This window comes from Zonotrichia albicollis, chromosome 8 (genome assembly GCF_047830755.1).
Source record: "Zonotrichia albicollis isolate bZonAlb1 chromosome 8, bZonAlb1.hap1, whole genome shotgun sequence".
Classification (NCBI taxonomy): Eukaryota; Metazoa; Chordata; class Aves; order Passeriformes; family Passerellidae; genus Zonotrichia; species Zonotrichia albicollis.
The window spans coordinates 9355319-9376113 of record NC_133826.1 but is presented as its reverse complement, the minus strand read 5'-3'; the positions used below and the strand labels follow the sequence as shown (position 1 = coordinate 9376113).

General features: G+C 60.3%; 2 protein-coding genes across 2 annotated transcripts in view; one reads left to right on the top strand and one right to left on the bottom strand.

Annotated features, from left to right (window-relative positions):
* Nucleotides 1-9812, bottom strand: part of PIK3R3 (phosphoinositide-3-kinase regulatory subunit 3) — a 77612-nt gene extending 67800 nt beyond the window's left edge. Inside the window, exons 1-4 of the mRNA XM_074545872.1 lie at nt 9651-9812; nt 8427-9087; nt 4380-4475; nt 4049-4126 (exon numbers count right to left, since the gene is read on the bottom strand). Of these exons, the coding sequence (XP_074401973.1) occupies nt 4049-4126; nt 4380-4475; nt 8427-8742 (490 nt within the window). The 5' untranslated portion in view covers nt 8743-9087; nt 9651-9812. The remainder of the gene's footprint in view (nt 1-4048; nt 4127-4379; nt 4476-8426; nt 9088-9650) is intronic.
* A 5441-nt stretch (nt 9813-15253) lies between these two features.
* TSPAN1 (tetraspanin 1) lies at nt 15254-19852 on the top strand. The gene is made up of 8 exons (XM_005482221.4): nt 15254-15470; nt 15586-15650; nt 16607-16813; nt 17202-17276; nt 17978-18076; nt 18431-18568; nt 19033-19116; nt 19327-19852. The coding sequence occupies exons 2-8, from the start codon at nt 15594-15596 to the stop codon at nt 19378-19380; spliced, it is 714 nt and encodes a 237-aa protein (XP_005482278.1). The 5' UTR covers nt 15254-15470; nt 15586-15593; the 3' UTR covers nt 19381-19852.
* The last annotated feature ends 943 nt before the right edge of the window (nt 19853-20795 follow it).

Below are 20795 nucleotides of genomic sequence, written 5' to 3'. Positions count from 1 at the left end.
CGTTTATTTACCCTTCTTTCATCACCACCAAATATAAGAGATGAGCTCATGCTTCTCGCCAGGCTCTGACGACACGGGGTTTATTTCCACTGCAGGTATAAATAAAAAGCAGTGCCGCAGGCACCGGGGCGCCTCACGCTCGGGAGGAAAGTCATCCTGGTGGAATGAGCTTGCCCAGGGTAAACCAGAGCCCTTGGGGGCCTCCGATGCCCTGTGGCATCCCAGGGATGAGGATGGGGATGCGCTCCCTCCCCGCGCATCCACACCGTGGTGACAGGGGCAGCGGCGTGAGCCCCCCAAGCCGCTCCTCACTCCCCGACCCTTTCTGCCTAGCAGCAGCTCCTGGCAGCCCCGGCGCAGCCCCGGGACCCACGGTGTGTCGCTAATCCCCACCAAGAGCTGACCTAATTCCCGGGCACGTGAGCGTGTCTCCAGGCAGAGCGCAGGGAGCGCGCAGGGCCGGCAGCGCGCCCGGCACGCCCGGAGACACCGGCTCCAATCGGCCGCGCTCTGCCGCCGCCTTCCCCGGCAGCCCCGCCGCTGCTGCCGGCCCTGACAACAGCGGAGCCGCTTCCCATTGCTGCGCTTGTATCTGGGGAAGGGTCTCCGTGTGTGTTTACAGCGTCTGCAGCTGCGCGCCAGAGCCCCGAGCAGAGCGCGGTTATCCAAAGCGCGGGGGAGGGTTCGGTGCTTCGCAGCCATCCCAGGAGGGCTCGGTCCCACCGGGGCCACAGGAAAAACCCACGGACCCCGGGGTGAGCTCTCTGTGCACTGTCCCCCGCCAGGGAGCGGGGGTAAGGACACAGACCTTCCCTGTAAGGGGTGGCAAAGCACTGCCCGGACATTCACACAGGACTTTGCAGCCATTCCCAAACCAAACCTCCCCCAGCTTGAGTCCCTCAGGTCTGAAGGGCTACAGCACCCACCAGCCCACCCACAGCTCTGCTGCTACCACCCAAAGAATGTCCCAAGTGTCCAGCAGCAGCAGTGAGAAAGCTGCCTGCCACGTCCCAGGCGTGCACAGAACCCTCAGCAAGCCTTGGGGGAGAAGACATCAGGTCTGGGCACTGAAGGAGCTCATACACCTCAATGTCCCCTGGCATTGTGGGGTTCATGGGTGATTTGCCTCTTCCCTGTACCCCAAACATTCCCTCAGCTGGGGACAGCAGCCCAGGGACACAGGGGACAGCAGGAGTGCTGGCAGCTGGAAACTCTTGGGGTCAGTGTGTGGCCCCACACCACAGAAATACCCCAGGGCGTGAAGCAGCTCTGGCTCCCACCCAGGCACTGCAGGGAGTGTTGAGGGCAGCAGGGTGAAACTCTGCTTTATTCCTCTTTCCCTGACACTGCAGCAGGGCTCCTGGCTGGCTGATCCCCTCCCAGCCTTTGCTGAGCTCCCCCCAGCCCCCTGTGAGGCTACATCTTTCCTTTAAGTCCCTTTTTGGTGCCACCATGTGACTCTGATTCTCATGTTCAGTGATGCTGCGTGCCCCCCTCCCCTCTCTTATTTGTTCTTGCAGCATCCATGATGGAAATACCAATTTTGGTGCACAGGCTCTAGACAGCAGTCAGATGCCACCGACCTGCAGTGTCACCAATGCCAGCATGGGGACAGGCTCAGCTCAGACTGTAGAGCCATGAGGAGCCACTCTGTCCAATGTTGCCATGAGGATGGGAAACCTGCATCCCAAACCTGGCTGATGAGCAGCTCAGGAACTGCCCACAGGTAAGATCCCCCACAGTAAGGGCTCTAAAAGGGCCAGGGATGGGGAAAGGGTTCAATAAGCACAACTCAGACCTGTGCCTGCACTGCCAGCCCTGGGAACACAGTGCCCATGGGCTCCTAGGGACAGCCAGGACTGACTTGCACAGCTCCTTGTGTCCCAAGGTCCTCCTCTTTCTTCCCACTGGAAATTCAGACGCTCTTTCAGTGCAGAAAACATGCTGAGTCCTCCAACACATTGAGATATGGGGGTTAGAAAACCAACATCTGCACTTTTCCAGCCCTTGCTCCTCTTCCCTTGAACTCTGTAGCAGTTTTCCTGCCACCCCTGCCAAACACCAGTGGGATTTGGGTATCCACAGGGAAGCTGAAACCCCTGGTGGGTACGTGGTTTTCCCCCCAGCCAAGACAAGGTTTGGTTCCAGCAGCCACCAACCCTGGCTCTGATTTGTCCCCATTCGCCAGGATGAAGCTTGTCCTTTGCAGGCAGAGAGGCGAGGCTGGAGGGACAAACCACCAGGAGCACGGGAGGAAGGGAGATGTGACTCTGTCTTCTCACCCACAGGGCAAGCAAACTCCAATGTTCCAGCAGGGCTGTTCTACTCCACTGAATGCAATGAGAGAGGAGACAAAGCAGAGATGCTCTCCAGCCCTCCCCAGCCCAGAGTGGGCTCCAGCAGGGTCCTGGGGAAGCACCCCTGGCTCTGTGCTCTGCAGGAAGTTGCAATAGGAGTAGGCTGCCAAGCTTGGCCTCTGCTGGGATGCTTGACTCGGGCAGGAACATCATTCCCATCCTGCTGCAGAGCATCCCTCTGGCATGGCTGAGCATCAGCCCCTTCAGCTGAGAGCTAACAAGTGTAGGACTTGTCCTTCCCCCTCTGGGGAGCTCTGGCTTTGCCCAGCTCAGTGTTGCCGAGCTCAAGGGGCAGCCCCCTGCAGTGCCCAATTAAAGATTTCAGTCCCAGAGGAGATGTGGGCTTAGGAGTACCAAGTCTCCCAGGGCTGCTGGTGTTTTTTAAGGGCTTTCAAATGTTTTGAAAACCACAATGGCATTTCTCTGACCAGTGCTGGGCCCTGCCATGGGAGATGGTCAGACCTGGACAGACCCAGCAAGTGCCCAAAGCTCTGGCCAAGCCAGTGGGGTTTGCCCTGGGCTGGGAGGGTCTCCTAAGGCTGAGCAGGATTTTGGCAGTAGCTGCAGTGGTGCTGCTCTGTGGGGAGCCCTGAACCTGCCTGGGATGCTGCACCAGCTGCATGGGAAGAACAGAGGACCCATAACTCCTTGATGTTTGGAAAACAAACCATCCTTCTTGTGCTGGTACTGCTGCCCATGCCCAGCCTAGGCACCACCAGTGCCCAGGGCAGCCCAGGGGATTGCTCTCGGATGCCTTCACCTCCTCCAGAGCTCAGACAGTAAATCTGGCCCGGGCTACAAGGCTGTGAAGAAAAGCATCCACAGGAGAAGAGCGGGGTGGTGGGGTTAGCGCCCCTCAGCCCCCCAGCCCCCATCCCCACCGCAGCCCTCCTCGGGCAGTGGGGAAGGAGCATCCCTGCGAGCTCTCCTCTCCTCTCCTGCATCCCTCCTTCCCCGCCCGGCGGGACTCGGCTCCCGGTGCGCGGGAAGCGATGAGGTCATGGTGCTTAATATAGCGATTTCATCACAGCCCTTCTCCCCAGCAACACCGCCCGGCTCCCGCCGCCCCCCGGCCGGCAGCGCCCGGCATGCGGCGGGGTGCGGGCCCGGCCCGGGGCTCGGTGGGGCCGCCTGTGCCTGGAGTCACAGTGCCGCCCTCTGGGCACGGCGGCCGCAGGATGGGGATGCTCCCTGCACCCCCCACCCCCCAAAAACCCAGATCGGAGCGGCACGCTGGATCCACCGCGTCCCTCCCGCCCCGCGCCGTGTGCCATCCTATCCCAGCCGCGGGTTTAGAAGCAGGTACGGGGAATTGTTTTTCTCCTTCCCCCCGCCCTGCTCATGCCCCTAAGTCCTGCAAACAGCTTCCCATTCTTGCAAATAATGAGCTTTCCCTTTCCTCTTTCTTTTTCCCTGTCCCCAAAGACGCTTTCTCCCTGCCATGCTTCTTAGATACAAACCCTAGAGATTTAAAAAATCAAGTATTTTTTTCCCCCCAACCCCCCAAAAAATATTCTCTTAAAGCGCCCTTTCCCCGCACCTGCATCACTTTTGTCTGCATCACACGGGGAGAAGAGGGGGTCGGCATGCAGGCAGGGCCGCACAGAGCTGTGATTAGGAGATGTTGGTGCTGTAACCCCTCCCTGCCAGGGTAGCATCGCCCCCACAGCCCCCTTCCCTCCGGGACTCACCAGCCAGGAGCGCCTGCTTCAGCTCCGCATCCCCCAGCGCGGCGGGGCCCGGCCTGTAGAGCGCCTCGCTGTCGGGCCCTGCGACACAGCCGGGAGAGAGGGGTCAGTGCTGAGCCCACCGACACAGCCGGGAGAGAGGGGTCAGTGCTGAACCCACCTCGCCCCTCCCGACACGGGACAGGCGGAGGGGCCGGGAACACCGCGCTCCCACCCTGCCCTGCCCCGGGGCTGGGCAGAGCTTCGGCTCCGCGATGCTCTTGGGGCGCTCTGAAGCGGGCAGGGCTCTGTGGGCAGCCGGGTGTGCCCGAGGCTGTGCCCTGGGTGTCCGTACCTTGTTTTTCCAGCGCCTCGATGAGCCTGGCCACAGTGTGCAGCGCCTGCTCGGGCAGGGCCGGGTGCTCGCTCAGCTCTGCCTGCCCGGGATGTCCTGCGGTGAAAAGAACGGGAGAAGGGGTTTGGAAATTCAGCTACCCCAGGACAGGATCAAGCTGCTGCTTTGGCACAGCCACAACCAACACTTTGGCTCATGCATGTCTAATTTTGGAGCAGTTCTCCCTTTATTTTATCCTCTTTTTTCAATAAGAGTCACCGTTGGGGGCTCAGCCGCTTGCTGAGAGGCAAAGACATGCTCAGGCATGTGCCCTGCCCGTGGGGAGTGTCCCATCCTGGGCACGGAGATCCTCCAAGCCCAAACCCCTTCCCCACCTCTGTTGCCAGGGCAGTGGGATGAGACTGCCCCTGCCATCACTCACAGTGGCACGGGGCAGGAGCTGGGGACACAGACCCGTGCCCAGGACAGACAGGGCCCTCTGCAGCTCTCACCTGCTCGGGCTCTCTGCTGTGCACAGCAGGGTTGAGCACAGGCCCAGGGAGCATCCAGCCTCCCCTTGGCTGGTACAGACCCCCCTCAGCCCCTAAAAACCCTCCAGCCAAACAGGGATCAGCACAGACCCCCGTGTGCTGCTCACTCCTGGCTTTTAGAGCAAGGACACCTCAGTGCAGACCACGGCAGAGAGGAGCAAAGCCCTTGGCAGGCAGGAGAGCAGCTCTCCTTACTCCAGGGCATGTTGTATCCATCCATCCATCCACCCATCTATCCATCCATCCATCCATCCATCCATCCATCCATCCATCCATCCCTCTCTATCACCCCAGCTGATAAACCCCTCCTGTGTGGGTTAAACCCAGCAGAGATCTTGGCAGGGTAGTACTGGGATTTCTCCCTGCTCTCTCTTTGGTGGCCTTGAGAACCCAGAACAGCAGGGGCAGGGGCTGCACACACAGGGCTGTGTGTGGCTGCTGCTGCATGGACAGCCTGTGGAAAGGCCAAAATAAATATGAGAGGGACTTTGGGCAGGGCCAAGGTGCCTTCAGTCTTCTGCAAAAAACACAACCTGGCTGCAACAGGTAGATGCAGGCTCTGATCCTCACCATGGTGGTGCCCTGGTGCTCTCTGGAGAACAGATAATGATGTAAACCTGCCACTCCTGGGTGGCTGATCCAGTTCCCAGGCATGGCCGCGACCCCCAGGCACAGCAAGGTGGTCCCCTCTGCCACCCAGTGAGGATGTGTTGGTGCCTTGGGAACAGGGAAGATTTCAGGGTTAGAAGCAAAGTGCATCATGTGAAGCTCATGCAAAAATGTCCCCACTGCATGAGTGGTTTCGTAATTAAGGAAACTGGGCTTTTCCTCCAAACCAGTGGCTTGGGGAAGAGGTGGTGACTGCAAAAAAATAACTTTCTCCTGACTGGGAATGGCGGGAATAGCCCCAGGCTGTGCCACGCTGGACCCCAGCATCCTGCTGCCCCAGGGGAGGTGGAGGTGGTGCCTTGTGGCAGTGGTGCTGCCCAGGACAAGTCAGGGGCAAAACAGCCAGCGAGATCCCCTGGGACTCGGATCTGCTGCAGAGCCATTTTCGGGATGTTATTTAATTAAGAGAAGGACCATTCCTCCCTGCAGAGCCAGCCCTGGCTCGAAGGCATGGCTGGGACATGCAGTGTCTGTCATTCAGGGCTTCCTCCGTGGCCTAAGCCAGCCCAGGGTCCCCTGAGTGGCACCAGGGCTCGGTGGGAACTGAGGGCACTCAGGGGTGGGGGAAATGGGGTACGCTGCTGCCACAGAAATATAAATTTGGGTGCTTTTTTGCCAGAAAAACGTCCCTCAAACCTCGATCTGGAAATGGAATCAGTATGGGAAGAATTCAAAAAAACCAAAACCCACCAAACCAAAAAAACACAAACCAAAAAATTCCATACCAAAGCAAATGTACCTTCTCTTCCAAGAGGACATTGGAGATTTTTACTCGAAGGGGAAGCCTGTGAGCTGGGAGGTTTGGGTTTAAACTGACACAAAATGGCACACACTGCTCCTGTGCTGCAGGAAGACGTGGTTGTGGGACAAAACATACTCTGGTGAGGAGCCTGCACACCCTGGCATCACCCAGGCACCCCAGGGAGGGGCACCCCATGGCACAGCACTGGGAAGGCAGCACCCAGTGTCCCTCTGACAGCAGGGCTGGACACCTGGCCATGGCCAGAGCACGTCCTGCAGCCTCCCCAGCCTACCCCAAAACCTGGCTGTAGGGATTTTTTCCCTACTAAAAACTATGGATTTTACATTTTTAAAATGTTGTTATCCTTTCACTTGAGTGCATGCAGGGCTGGGGTGCCTACACTGAGACATTCCTGGTGGTCCGGGCTCTCCGGCCAGGACGCGCTTCCTGCTGCGGACATGCCTCGGTTTGCAGGGAATCTCCACATCCTCAGCACCTCTGGGCAGGGGTCCCTGGGCACATTTCCCTCAGAGAGGAGCCCGTGGCACCCCCTGTGTGAGGGGCAGCAGAGGCAGGAACAAGAAGGTGGCTTCACCTTCCCTGTGAGCAGGGCTGGACAGCCCTGGGGTCTGCTCTGGTCTGCCCTGAAATCTCCACACAGCACTGAGTTTTCCAGGGCTCTGCCTGCTGAACACTCAGAGGGCTCACCACTGAGCCGGACTGGCCAGGGGGCTCAAACCTCTCATTTGGCAGGATAAACACCCCCAAAAAGTGGCCTCCACCCTCCTGCAAATCCAGCACGTAGCTGCACACGGAGCCTCACCAGTGCTGCTGGGACTGCGGCTGCCGTGGCGCACTGGTCGGGGAGGAGCACCTGCATTTTGGGGAGGGGAGGTGTGGGGGGCCCAGCATCCTTCCATGTGGGGAGCTGCATGCCAGGAGCTGCATGGCAACCCCACACATGGACATGGATGGTGCTCAGCCCAGGAGCCAGGTGGTCCCCCCTCAAATCACAGTGACAAGGGGGTCCTGAATCCTATTTTGGAGGGAGACAGGCTCCTCATCAGTGAGTGCCCCTCTAAACCCAGACCCAGCAGCACATGGGCTGCTCCTTTGGTCACCACACTGGTCCCAGACTGGCCAGGAGGGTGTCTGGGGTGCCAGACCAGCAGCTGGGCAGGTTCTCCTGCCACGGCTGAAGGCGATGCCGCTCTCCCATCCCCAGGCTAGCACCGACAGCCATTTCTGCTCCATCCATCCCGAGCAGGGGAGCACCATGGCTTTGACTGGGGTCACTGGCATGTGCCTGGCTGGAAGGGGGCATTCTTACTTTGGTTTTATATTGTTTAGCTCATGTACACTGTGGAACTGCTGTGAAATCCCCCCTGGCCCTAACGCTTGGCCACGGTGAGCGGCGAGGGCAGAGCCGGCTGCACGAGCTGGGCAGATCCAGGCAGAGAAATGGCTGCAGGCCCTTGTGACAGGGAAGGTCCTGCCAAGTGTCCCCCCAGGGCTCTGCTGCAGCCCCCAGGGACACAGGAGCCCCCCAGGGACTCAGCACGCTGCTTGCCAGGATTGTCCCCTGTCCCAGCTTGCACAAAGTGACGGCAAGGCTGGAGCTGGCCCAGGGCCAGCGCTCGCCCGGGCACTGAGAGCAGCCTGAATCAGGTGCCGCAGTGGTGGGGAGAGGAGCACTTGGAGAAAAGGTCCCTGGAGACCACCATGGGGCTTTCTGCTCCTCTCTGAGGGGCCAAAGAGGCCTTGCATCTTCTCCTGTGCTCTCATGGATGTGCATCCCCTTGGACACTCCATGCCAGCACGGCAGCCAGCCTGGGATGCTGGTGAGGACCCATCCCTGCAGCATGTTCGGCTGGGGGGTAGCAACACTGTGATCATCCCCTGCCCCTCCTGAGGCTGCCTCCATACACCAGGGCAGATAAATTCCCAGCACAACTTCTTTTTCTGGGGCCAGATCCCCATCCCAAGCGTGGTTTCCCACCAAGCCACCTCAGCTGCAAGCATCCACCCCGCTCCACACCATCCTCACCATCAGGTGAGGGGACACCCACCCGTGGGCTCCCATCGTGCTGCTCCCCTCACACTCACCCCAGGGCGCGGGGGTCCCTGCGGGCGGCAGGGGCAGCGGCCGCGGCCGGGCCTTGGCGGCGCTGGCGGCGATGCGGGCGGGACCCAGGTACTCCACGTAGGTGCCGGGGAAGTCTCCGCGCTCCTTGGTGCGCTCGTTGACACCGTGCAGCCACCCCTGGGGGTTGCGCTCGTCCCCGTCCTTGTAGTTGGGGCTGCTGAGCAGCCCGGCCCTGCTGACGGTCAGCACATCCCCGGGGCACAGCGCCAGGTCCTCCTCGCGGTCCTTCTGGTACTCGTAGAGGGCCCGGTACTGCAGCCCATCCGAGGAGGCCATGGCGGGCTCACAGCAGGCCCAGCCCGCCGGGCATCGAGGCCGCTCGGAGCAGCTGAGGCCGGGCTGGGGCACTGCGGGGCTCGGAGCGCTCCCTGCCCTGCACACACACGGGGAGAACCTCGCTGTTGGCAAATCTGCGGGATGGAGAGCGGCTGCTGACCCTCCGAGCCCGGAACTGCTGTGGGGCCTCACCAGCGCCTGGGAGCCGCTGGCTTAGGTGAGGGCAAGGAGCTGTTTCTTCACCGGCGCACACGGAGGGAGCGAATGAGGCTCTTGGGGGTACAGGGGACAATCGGGGTCCTCGTTAGCCTGGCTTCATCCGCGCCGAGCTGGGGACATCCCTCCCTGCCAACGAGAGAAAGGCAGCGCGTTAGTGACCGAAGCCGTGCCCTGGCCCGTCCCCCATGCCCGGCTCCCGGCGCAGGGAGAGCCCCGCGGCTCCCTCGGCTCCCGCTTCCCAGGGAGCTCCCGCCAGCAGGGCTCGGCCACTGCACGCAGGGAAAGTACCGGCAAGAGTCTGGAAAGTAGGGCAAGAGATCACGCCACGGGTTTTTAAAATAGACATATGTGCTGAGAAACCTCCTGCCGCACGCAGCTCCCCTCCGGCAGCTCCAGCCTGGCACTGCTGCACGGAGCTGGCAAATGAAGATGTAGATTTTTCATATGGGTTTGGTTTGGGGGTTTTTTCCTTTTTTTTTTTTTTTTAATTTTTTTGGTGCATTTTTATGTATTCCTCCAAGAGTGACATCATCCCTGGGGGGAAAGACTGTGCTGCTGCCGCCCCACTGTCCCCCAGCTTCCAGCAGGACCCCGCGGAAGAGGGATGAAGGGATGATGAGCAGCAGCCGTCTGTCCGTCCAGCCATCCACCCGCCTCCCAGAGCCCTCCCGCCGCCCCTCCAGCCTTACCGGGCGCGGTGGCTCCAGCGGCGGGAGCGGAGAGCGGGAGCGGAGCGGAGCCGGCTCCCGGCCCCGCCGAGCCGCGCTCCGGCGGTGATGTCAGCGTCCCTCCTCCTCCTCCTCCTCCTCCTCCCGCTCGGTAGCCGGGTGGCCCCCCCGCCGCAGCGCGTCGGGGGGCGGGGGGCACCCGGCTACCGAGCAGGAGGAGGGAGAATTGTAGGAGTAGGTGGATGACTTCATTCCCAGATGCAGCAGCTCTGCTCCCAAATTGCATCCTCTGTAGGATGGAGATCTCCCGTCTGTGGGTCTCCATCCATCCTCAGGGGTGCTAAAGCACAGGAGGGGACCAGCACCCCATGGACACCCCCCTGATGCCAGGCAGATCTCCCTGTGCACCCACACAGAACCCCATTCCTTAACCAGGCTGGAAAAACACGCACAGGACAGGCAGAAGACGTCATGGAGAATCCCAGCTCAGGGATGCTCTGGTTCCTCACTCTCCTCCTGAGCTTGGACGAGCTATCCCAGTGCTTGTCTGTCTGTGAGGCACAGGGAGATGGATGTGATGTTCCCAAAGGCTTGCTTTGGTTGTTGTTCTTTTATTTTTCCCTAAATCCTTGTTTCTCATGCTGACTTCTCTGAAATGGTCGTGGCTCCTTGTCTTTGCTGCAGGTTGGACATCCTAAAAATAGATGGTACCTAAAACACGGGCTCTGGGAAATGCATGCTGGCTGAATGCAAGCCACTGCAGGCAGCAGTGCAGGGGTGGCACGAAGTCCAAGGAGGAGCACCAGGTTCTGGGAAAACTGAGGAAGCAGACTCCGAGGCCAGCAGAGCAGTGCAGGAGATGTGTGACCCTTCTCATCCATAATTTCAGCAATCCCCCTTTGTTTCCCTGTAGTGCACAGCTGATGGTGCAGGGCAGCAGCATCCTGGGGGATTCCTCCTCAGCTGCACTTCCTTGGGCAACACACAGCCCCAGTGCCCCTCTCCCCAGCTGGATCCAGCCCACCTGCTGGTCCTTGGGGATAAAAAGGGATTTTTCTCTCCCTTGTCTCATTTCTGCTGGCACCATGCTGCTGTCACTGCAGGTGGGATGGGGTCAGAGGTGGCTGTGAACAGCCAGGTGCTGCCCTGCCCATGGTCCTGCTTCCCCAGTCATGATCCCTGTGCCCCACCGAGGGTGAAGAGGTTTTGCTGAGCGTCTGGTGTCCCCAGCATGTCCCCAGGGCTGTGGAGTCAGCCAGGCTGAGCACAGGGCCAGTGGTGCTCTGGGGGCTGCCTGGGGAAAGGCAGGGAGGTGTTTCCCTCCTGGGCCAGGATGGGAGCTGGGGAGGCTGGTGGGCACATCCCCACCAGTGTCACACCCATCCTGCCCCAGGATCCATCCCATACACAGCCAGGAATCAGCACAGCCCTGCAGCTCAGGGGCAGGGGAGCAGCCTGGCATGAACCCCTCATCTCCCCTTCCCAGGCTGCTGATGGCATCCCTCCTGCCCAGGGCAGGTATCTCCATTTCAAGGGAGGCTCCTGCCTTCCTTAGCAGACATGACATCTGTCTTTCCAAATTAAGACAATCTTTCCCTCCTGATGCACCTCGAGGTCCCCAAACACAAAGGCACCATTTCCTGTTGGGGTCAAGTTCCACTGCCCCCAACCCTGCAATGGTTGTGTGGGGCTGAGCATCACCCCAACTTTCAGTGGCTGGCTCCTGTCCCCAGAACCCCCAGAGCAGCCCTGACACCCCATTCCAGCTGCTCTGCACCAAGGTCATTCCCAAACTCTGTGTCCTGGGCTGCCCCTCACCCTGTGTCACCCTGTGTCACCCTGTGTCACCACCCCCTCACCACTGCAGCCCAGGGTGGGCACATCCCCCAGGGTGGGCAGAGGGCCCTCAGGAGCACCCTGTGAAGGCTGCAAGAGGTGCTCCAGACCTTCTCTGCTATTGATTGAGCCAGAGGAGCTGCTGGTCAGGCCCTGATTAATCCACCCTCGCTGGATTAATGAGCAGCACTCATGGCAATGAGAGTTTTGCTGAGGCTTGCCTGGCCTTGGCTGCTCTGTGGAGAGCAGGAGGAGCTTCCTTGCTCTCTGCAGCCCACAGCTCCCTTCAGGCCCCCTTTGCTCCCTGTCTGGGCAGCCTGGGGTGGCTCTGTGGGGAGGAGAGCGATGTGTCCCCACTGGGGTCCCCATGTCCTTCTGCAGCTTCTCTCCTCCCCTGCCTGGAGGGACAACCCTTGGTGGGAGCATCTCCAGGGAATGCTCAGCTCACCTTGGCTGCCTGTCCTGGCCTTTCCAGAGTGGCAGGGGTCCCACTGCTCCCTCTTTTCTTTTGGGGGCTGCCATGCTCATGTCCAGGGCAGTTGGCCACATGGCTGTGAGTAAATAGAGCAGAAATAGAGCTGTTAACATGCCCAGCTGCAGAAAGTGAGGCTGCAGAGTGGGCTGAGCCCTTCCCAGCCAGAAAAAATGTAGAGAAAAGGTTTTTGATTTCCTTTGACATTTCAGAGGTGGCTTTTTTGGTATCACCACTGTTTTCTCAATTCGGAATGGGCCTTGCTTTGCTTTCTCTTTAGGAGCAGGAAAACTCCATGAATCTTGGTTTTCTTCCAAGTGCCCAGAACTGAGCTATGTGGATTCTGGTTTAGGGAGAGCCCCTTCAAACAACCTCCCAGTGTGGCATCCATGGACAACCTCTCACCACTTGCTCCAACACCCCCAAACTGCCTGATGGGCTGGGGCTACCCCTGCCTGGGGAGGCTGCACAAAACCCCAGGGACACAGGGACAGGCTGGAGGGGCTGCTGGGGCTCTCTCCTGCCTCTCTGCAGGGCTGGAGCTTCACAGCAAGGCAGCTGCCAGGAGCTGCTGGAAGGGGTGCTGCAGGGCACCCCGGCCTGGGGATACAGCGGCACCTCAATGCCACCTCAATGCCACCCCTCTGGGCAGCAGGAGCGGGGCTGGGCCGGGTCCCACACCCGAGCTGGGTGGGAGCAGGAAGCTCCAGCACCCTCCAGCCCCGGTCACCGTGTCTGGCGGGCCGGCACAGCCGCAGCAGCCCCGGAGCGGCGGCGCTCGCACGGAGCTGTCCCGGTGCGACCCCTCCGCATCCCCGGCGCTGCAGCCGCCGATCTGCGCGGCCCTGGGTAGGGAATGCAGGGGGATCTGCCGGCCTGGACACGCGTGGGGAACAGGGAAATGGGGTCTGGACTTTGGGGGACAGGCGCGGGTGGAAACCCAGCCAGGCGCAAAGGAGGGATGCTGCCATCGGGCCCCTTGTTGGTTATCAGCGTACAGCTGGGACAGCGCCGCGATTAGCACCACATCATCATCCCTGTGAGACTCAGGGACAGATCCTCCCCTGAGGGACACGCACAGGGCAGGGAGGCACTGCTGGCACACACTGGCACTGCTGGCACACCCTGGCACTGCCCCTTTTCACCCCTGGGTTTACACCCCGGCCCCACTGGCGAGGTCGCGGCACCAGATGGGGCAGCTCCTGGTTTTGTGACTCCAGCCGTGGTTTTGCATAGCCACAGGAATGAGGAGCGCTCCCCCGGGAGCGGGAGCTGCAGCCACAGGGAAATCGGTGTGGTCGCACTGCCTGATCCCTCCCAGGGTGGGGGAACTGGGATTTCCCCATCTCTCCAGCCAAAATGCTTTGACTCCCTTCGAGGCTGAAATATTTCAAGACATCAGAAACTTTTGGCTGATGCAGATGTTTATTTCTCTGCATCAGGAGGTGGGAAGTGATGAATTCAGCTCAAATCTGCAACATTCAGTAACTTCCATCTGCAAGCCCAAAGTCAGGTTCATCGCTGGCACATTGCCGTGTGTCTGTCCATCCTGACTGTCCCGGTGTCTGGACAGACAGCTGGGTAGATGCTGCCAGCCCAAAACAGACATGGGAAAGCCCTTTGCAAGGGACTCACCTGGCTGGGGAAATCCCAAAATGCTGTCAGTCACAGACCTGGCTGGTCTCCATGGCTGGTGATGCCTGGGGCCGTTCACCCAGTGCTTTACCAGGAGGGAAACTGAGGCCACTTCCCTGCTCTCAGTGTCCCAGGGAAGCTGCTTGGGAGAACTTTGCTGCCCCTGCCCTGGTGAGAGGCATCCCCAGGCTCCAGGGAGGGGATGCTGAGGATCCAGCTGGCCTGTGGGAGAGGATGGGGACAGCAGGGAGATGGTGTGGCCTTGCTGGGCAGCAGGGACGTGGGAATGTCACTGGACTCGTCCTTCTGTGGTCAGATCAGGCCTTCCCAGAGAACCAGAAAATCCAGCCCTGGCTCCCTAATGGGGCTCGGGGGGGATGCTGGGGAACAGCTGAACCCCAGGCTGTGGCACCAGGCGCTGGAGAAGGTGAGGGGAGCAGTCCATAGGTTGTTCTCATTTTTCCCCTGTGGCTGGCAATGATTGGGAAGGAGAGCAAGTATTCATGTATTTGCCAACATTATTTTTGGGGTGGGGGATTGTGTGCAGCAAAGAGGGCCAGGCTGGGATGGGGCAACTTTTGGGAGAGGGACAATATGAGAGGGGGTTTGGGAGCAGCTGTCCCCCTTTGGGAGAGGAATGAAGGCTTGGCCCCGACCCTGAGCAGCTTCCTGGCAGAAAGGGCTGAGGCTACAGGCACTGAGGGGGCAAGGGCCACGGCCCCCAGCTGCAGCAGGGGCTGTGCTCATGCCCAGGGTGCCTGGCAGGGTTAGAGGCTTCCCCCAAATACCACTGTGGTTTGGCTGGAGCCAATGGGGCTGACTTCATCCTGCTGAAATGTATCATTACAGCCAGGCAGGGAATGTGCTCTGGGGTTTTGGGGGAGCTGAGTGTGGGGTGGAGCGTGCTGAGCACACAGAGCCTGGTTTCCTGCAGGATGAGGTCTCCCCTGCCTCCTGCATTGCTCTGTGGTTTGATGACAAGTTGAAGGGACACGCTGTGGGTTCTGGTGAGGGGACCAGCACCAGCTCCTGCCCCAAAGGAGCCCTTGGACAGTCAGGGATCACTGCCAGGGCCAGGCCTGGCGAGGCAGCATCCCCCTCTGGGCTGTGTGACCCTTGCAGTCCCCCTCTGTGTGAAACCAGCCCTTTTTCAGAGCTTCTTCCCAAACAAAATCACTTCTGGCAACCCTTAGGCAATGGCAGGTCTCCGCTGACTGCTCCAGTGCTGGCATCTGTCATGGCTGTCACTGTGTCACTGTCCTCTCCCGCCTCACCCTGTTGTGTCCCCGCCAGCAAAAGTCCACCTGGCTGTGCAGCACCGGGGGGACGGCCGGTGCAGCTTTGGGTTCTCCTTTGCAAAACGGCTCGTGGGGCCGTTCCCCATTTGCCAGCTTCTCTTTTGGCCCAGGATATTGGAAATTTGGGGTTTGCAGAGACCCCTGCTGTGCTGAGGAGGGGGAGCAGCAGGTCACCCACAGAATCGGCCTGCGGGGATGGGGTGTCCCAGCAGAGAGAGGCGGGGGTGTGACCCCGTGAGTGCTGGGGTGCCCCAGCCGGGGATCCCCGGGCACGGTGCCCAGGGCGCGGCGCGGTGGTCGCGCACGGCCGCGGGGACAGGCAGGGCTCAGACCCCGCGGGGCTGGGCTGGCCCCGCTGTGCCCTGGCAGTGCCCCACGGCACAGGGACCCCGCGGGGAGCCGGAGTGTCCCGGGGAGGCGGCAGAGGGCAGCAGGGCTCCGGTGCGGCGGCCCGGGGGTGGCCCCGGCGGGGCGGGGGGCGCGGCGGCGGGGGCGGCCCCGGGCGCGTCCCGTTAAAAGGCGGCACCGGCGGGGCGGGGGAGGCACACCGGGCTGGGCAGGACGGGGCTGGACGGACGGTCGGATCTGCTCTCCCTTCAGGTAAGTTGTGTCTGTCCCTCCCCGCCCGTGGGGACACCTGGAGGGGCGCTGGGCTCTGGGGAGCAGCGGCTGCGCTGGGCGGGGGCTCCCCCGGTAACCTCTCTGCTCTCCGCAGGTGCAAAGATGGGGTGCTTCACCTTTATCAAGGTCATGATGATCCTCTTCAACCTGGCCATCTTCGTAAGTGCGCCGTAAGGGGGCTGGGGTCTGCGGGAGGGGTCCCGGGGAGCCCCCGGAGCCCGGTGTGGGTGGGTCTGGGTCTGGCTGTGCTCTCCTGCGCCTCCGGACTCCTTTCTGCGGGCCATGGGGTGCAGGTGGGACCTGCCGAGCCCAGCGGGCTGTGCCGTGCTCCGGGGACAGTGGCTGTTGCATCAGCTGCCCCCGTCCCTCGCTGTGGGAAGCTCGGCAAACTGCTGATGCCCCAGAGCAGTGGGTTCGCTGTGTCCCTGCCTGGGGGCTCTGCCTCTGTACGGCAGCAGCCCCCGTGTGTGGCTGTGGCTTTGGGGTTCCCGAGTGTCGGGAATTCAGAGCACTGAAGGCTCTGCTCCCACCGGGGCAAAGGGAGTGGAGCTGGCAGGAGCTGCCCTGGCCCTGCAGGAGCCACCTGGAAGGGGCTGTGGTAGGGGAAGGAGGGGGTGCAGAGCCTCCCATCTCGCTCTGCTGAAACACCCCCTCTGTAAAGCCCCTGCCAGGATTTGAGTGTGGTGGGGAAAGTCGAGGGGGCAGAGGGGAGGGCTGGCACATCTGCAGGCTGCCCAGAGCTGACCTTGCCCAAGAGTACACGGCTGCCTGGGGTCAGGGGCTGCCCAGTTTCTCCTCTGGGTAGGCAGGCAGCCGCCCTGCATGGAGGAGCTCGTGGCAGTGGGATGGTGGCCAGAGCCTGAACTGGCCCTGTGGAATCGTGGTGGCACTGCTGCCTTGGCTGCTCCACTGCTGGCACCAAAACCCCTCAGCTGTGACACTGCCCAGGGGAGGTGCTGGTGGTGTTTCAGGGTGCTGACCTGTCTGGCAGTGCCACAGAGTCTTGCTTTGGTGTGGTGAAAAACTGCCAAGGGGAGAAACACCTGTGCCAGGGCTTTGCCCAGGTATCAAATCTCGTGCCTACCTGGATGCTGACATTGCCTTTCTCTTCCCAGCTCAGTGGTGGGACCCTCCTGGGAGTTGGCATCTGGGTCAAAGTGGATGGAGAGTCATTCCTGAAAATATTTGGGACGCTGTCCTCCAGCATCCTGCAGGTTGTGAATGTGGCCTATCTCCTCATTGTCATTGGTGCCATCCTGCTGGTGATCGGCTTCCTCGGGTGCTATGGTGCCCAGAAGGAGAGCAAATGTCTCCTGATGATGGTATGGACCTGACTGACCTCCTTATCAAGCCTCATCTGAGCTGGGTCTGTGGTGGGGGAGGCCTGATGGGCAGATTTCTCTGGGGATGTTTCCATGTGGTGGCAGTCTGGGTGGCCCTTGGAAAGGCAGTGCTGGACTCAGTCTGCTCCAGAAAGGGTGAGAGGAGGCAGGAGGGTGTGCTGAGTTGAGGTCCCTCTCTTGGAGAGTGTCCAGAGGGCCCAGCCCCACGCAGGTGGAGGGCTGGGCCCAGGGTTGTGCTGCTCCTGCCCAGGAGCAGAGCTGAGGGCAGTGAGGCAGGAGGGCTGGAGCCCTGGGGAGGCAGATGGGTTCCAGGGGTCCCTAAGGATTCTGGCTGTGGTTTGACCTCCCTCCCCTTGCTGTGTCCTAGTTCTTCTCAGTGGTGCTGATCATCTTCATTGCTGAAGTTGCTGCTGCCGTGGTGGCTTTGGTCTTCACAGGACTTGTGAGTGCAATCCCTGAGTCTTGGGTTGGGCTGATCTGGGACACGTCCTACCCCTTGGGAAAACAGCAGCCATGGGCTGGCAGTGCTGCCCGTGGGTGTGGCTGCTCAGGGTGGTCAGTGCTGCAGCAGGAAGGGATATTGGGATATTGTCACTGCTGCCACCAGCTATGTGGGCAGGCTGGAGGGGCCTGAGGGTGGTGGGAGCAGGGTTCATGTTCTACCATAACCCCCATATTTTTAGGACAAGTTTTGCCCACTTTCTGTCAAGCCCCTCAGTCCCAAACCAGCTCAGGCCTGACACCTCACCACCTCTGAGGGAGGAACCACTGGAGGAGGAAGTTCCTATTGCCTCATGCTGAGCAAACTCACCCCATTATTAGGCACCTGAGAAACCACCTGGGGAGAAAGGTGACTGCCTCATTAGGCACTGGAGAAGTCAGCCACAGGGCAAACTCATTCCTGGCTCCCTCACTTAACGCTGCTTATCAGATGACTCAGGGCATAAGTGACCTTGTGCCATAAAGCTCTGCTTGGTGGGGAGGAGGAAAACTCTCTGTGGGTCAAACGGCCATAGTGCGACTGCTGGCCATGCTGGGTGTTTTTGGTTTTCTCCCCATAGGCTGAGACCAGTATGGGGGTTCTCAGCCCTGTGGTGCTCCCCAGGACCTTCTCTGATGGTGTTTTCCTGCCCTTTCTTCCAGGCAGAGACGTTACTGACAGGGCTGGTGACCCCACTGCTGAAGGAGAAGTATGGGGCGGATGACGCATTTACACAGATCTGGAATATCACCATGACAGAGGTGTGCTGAGCCCTGTGGGTCTCACCTGAGGGTTGGGATCTTCCCAGCTTGGGTTCAGGTGGTGCATGTCTGGGTGGGACAGTGAGAGGGAAGTGGGGACATGCCACAGTCCTGGATGTGCTGAGCTGTCACCACCTCCTCGATTTCCCAGGCTCCTGGGAACTGCCTGCTTGGGGCTGGTGGGGTGGGAGCTGTGTGTGATGGTGTGTGGGGCAAAACTCTGGTGCCAAGGTGATACTGAGCAGGGTGGAGCTGGGTGATCCCTCCATGAGCCAGTGGGGTCCAGATGGTGTCAGAGCATGGAGGGAGACCTGAAGGATGCTCTTCCCATCCCTTCCTCTCTGTCCCTCCTAGGTTCACTGCTGTGGCCTGAATAACTACACAGACTTCAACAACTCCTACTATTTTGATACGCACCACGGCTACCCCGAGCAGTGCTGTGACACGCAGGAACCCTGCAACAGCACTGTGGCTGCAGAAATGGCTGTCCAGGTATGGGTGTGCTGCTGGCAGAGCCTGGCTTGGGGTGTGCCTGGGCATGGGGAGGGAGACCTGTCCTGTAGCTCCAGCCCCAGCTCTGCACATGGTGCTCCCACGGGCTTTAAGTTCTGGGGGGAAGCCGTGGTGGCCTTGGCTTGTCCCTGCTAGAAACAAGTAAAGCTGTTATGTTGTCCTGGTCCTAAAGGGAATAGGGTGGCATGCTTGATGCTGGGCATGAACCCAGGCACCACTTTGCCTTTTTGGGTGATTTTCCTGCTTCTTCCCTTCCTTTCCTTGCTCCCCACCCAATACTTGGTCTGAGAAGTGGCTGAGTTGCCCCTGAGGCCTCAGACCTTCGCCATGGCAGATTGCTCTGAGTTGGAGAAGCAGTCCCTCCCTTCCTGGGGGAAGCTGTGCCCTGGCAGTTGGGGTGTCACCACTCTTGCCATCCTCACCCGTGTGGTTGCCCCGTGCAGGGCTGTTTCAAGCAGATCCTGGAAGAAATCAGGACCAATGCAGGGGTGGCAGGCGGCGTGGCAGCCGGCATCGCTGCCTTGGAGGTGAGTGCCTGAGCCCTGCTCTGCTGCTCTCCTTGTGCCTGGAGGAGGGGCTGGGCCAGCCTGGGGGCCCAGGGGGCTGGTGCAGCTCCAGATACTGAGCCTTCTTCCCTGGGCACGTCCAGCCCTCTCCTGGTGCCCTGGGCATGGTGGGCTGTGACCCAAAGCCCTGCTGGGAAGGGAGGGGGCTGATTTGCACCTTTCCACCCCCAGATTGCAGCCATGGCCGTCTCCATGTACCTGTACTGCCGGCTGGATGAGAAGTGACCCCCCTGAGGCAGGAGGATGAGCTGCCACCCCCCATGCTGGGGTGCACCTGTGATGTGCCATGCTGTCAGGGGGACCCCATCCCTCCCCAGGTCTGATGCTCTCCTGTGCACTGTGATTTGTAGCTGTATTTTGATCTACTGAGCTGGGATCTGTAGAGTTTGTGTATATTTTTGTACTGATATGGCATACAGAGCTTGTACATAGAGATTTGGGGTGGGTTTTGATTGGGAGGGGATGTTGGGAGAAGCTGCTTGGTCTGTTTGGCTGATGCCAGCAGGAGATAAAGCAGCACAGGGGCTGTTCAGGGCTGCTGATCTGGCAATGGCACAGTGATGCCCTTCCCTGGCATGGAGACAGCCCTGGTGGTCCCTGGCTCTGCAGGGGCTGAGGCTGCCCTGTACCCCGTGCCATTTTGTGCCTGAACCCCTCTCCCTGCTGTAAAGAAATGCAAATAAATTTTTCATCTTGGATACAAATTATTTTCTGGAGTTGATCTTGGTGCTGCCTTTAATAAAGACCCTCTGCTGGGTTGGGAGTGCGGGGATGAGGGCTGCCTCACCTCCCTCTCCATTCCCTTCCCTGTCCTTGCAGGCAGCACAGCCCTGCCCACAGCCTCCCTGCCCTTCTTGCCTGTGGCTCCCCACCTGTTCAGGTGCTTGGAAACAGAGCAGCCCTGTGTTTGCACAACAGACAGGGTGCAGGGAGGACACCACCCTTCCATCCCCTGCCCTCTGCAACAGCCACTGCTTGCTCACAGCACCCAGCCAGGGACTCAGCAGCAGCTTGGCTTGAAAGGCAGGGCTGGCTGGGGGGTTCCTGTGTCTCCCATCAGCTTCAGGAACCTGGAATGGGGTGGTGGAGAGGTGGGGGTGGCAGGATCCATCCCTCTGAACATCTCCACCCCGGTGCTGTTCTGCACTGCCTGTGTCTGATGCACCTGCCCTCCCTCTGTGTGTGGGGATGTGGGAGGTGCGGGTGGGCTTGGGGGGTTTCCAGACACCTTTACTACTCCTCCCTCTCTGCTCTTGAGGATACACTCACTCTGCCTCAGTCTCTCCACTGCAAAAGCACAGCCTCCCCAGCCCTGCCTCGCTCTGTGCCTGCTGTGGCACCCCCTTATCAGCTCCTGCCCAGTACGAGGCTGCACCGAGCACTGCCGTGGTCTGGCATCTCCCTGGTGCCATCCAGTTCCTGTCACAGGGACACTGGGACAGGCATGGCACCCACTCCCTGCACTGGGTTGCTTAGCCCTGAGGAAGAGGGCATTTGGCCCTGCCCCATGGCAGGGTGTGGGGGAAGCTGTGAGAAAATAGCCTTGTCTTTCCTGGACAGGTGAATAAGTAGGTCCCAGTTCTACCATAAACTGGTGCCACCTCATGGGTGGTGTCAGGGCTTTTATGCCTCTTATGCCT

Coding starts and splice junctions, on each gene's coding strand:
- TSPAN1 (XM_005482221.4), top strand. CDS start 15,594: ATGGGGTGCTTCACCTTTATCAAGGTCATGATGATCCTCTTCAACCTG. Junction 15,651..16,606: donor TCTTCAACCTGGCCATCTTC/GTAAGTGCGCCG, acceptor TTCTCTTCCCAG/CTCAGTGGTGGGACCCTCCT. Junction 17,277..17,977: donor CTTTGGTCTTCACAGGACTT/GTGAGTGCAATC, acceptor CCTTTCTTCCAG/GCAGAGACGTTACTGACAGG.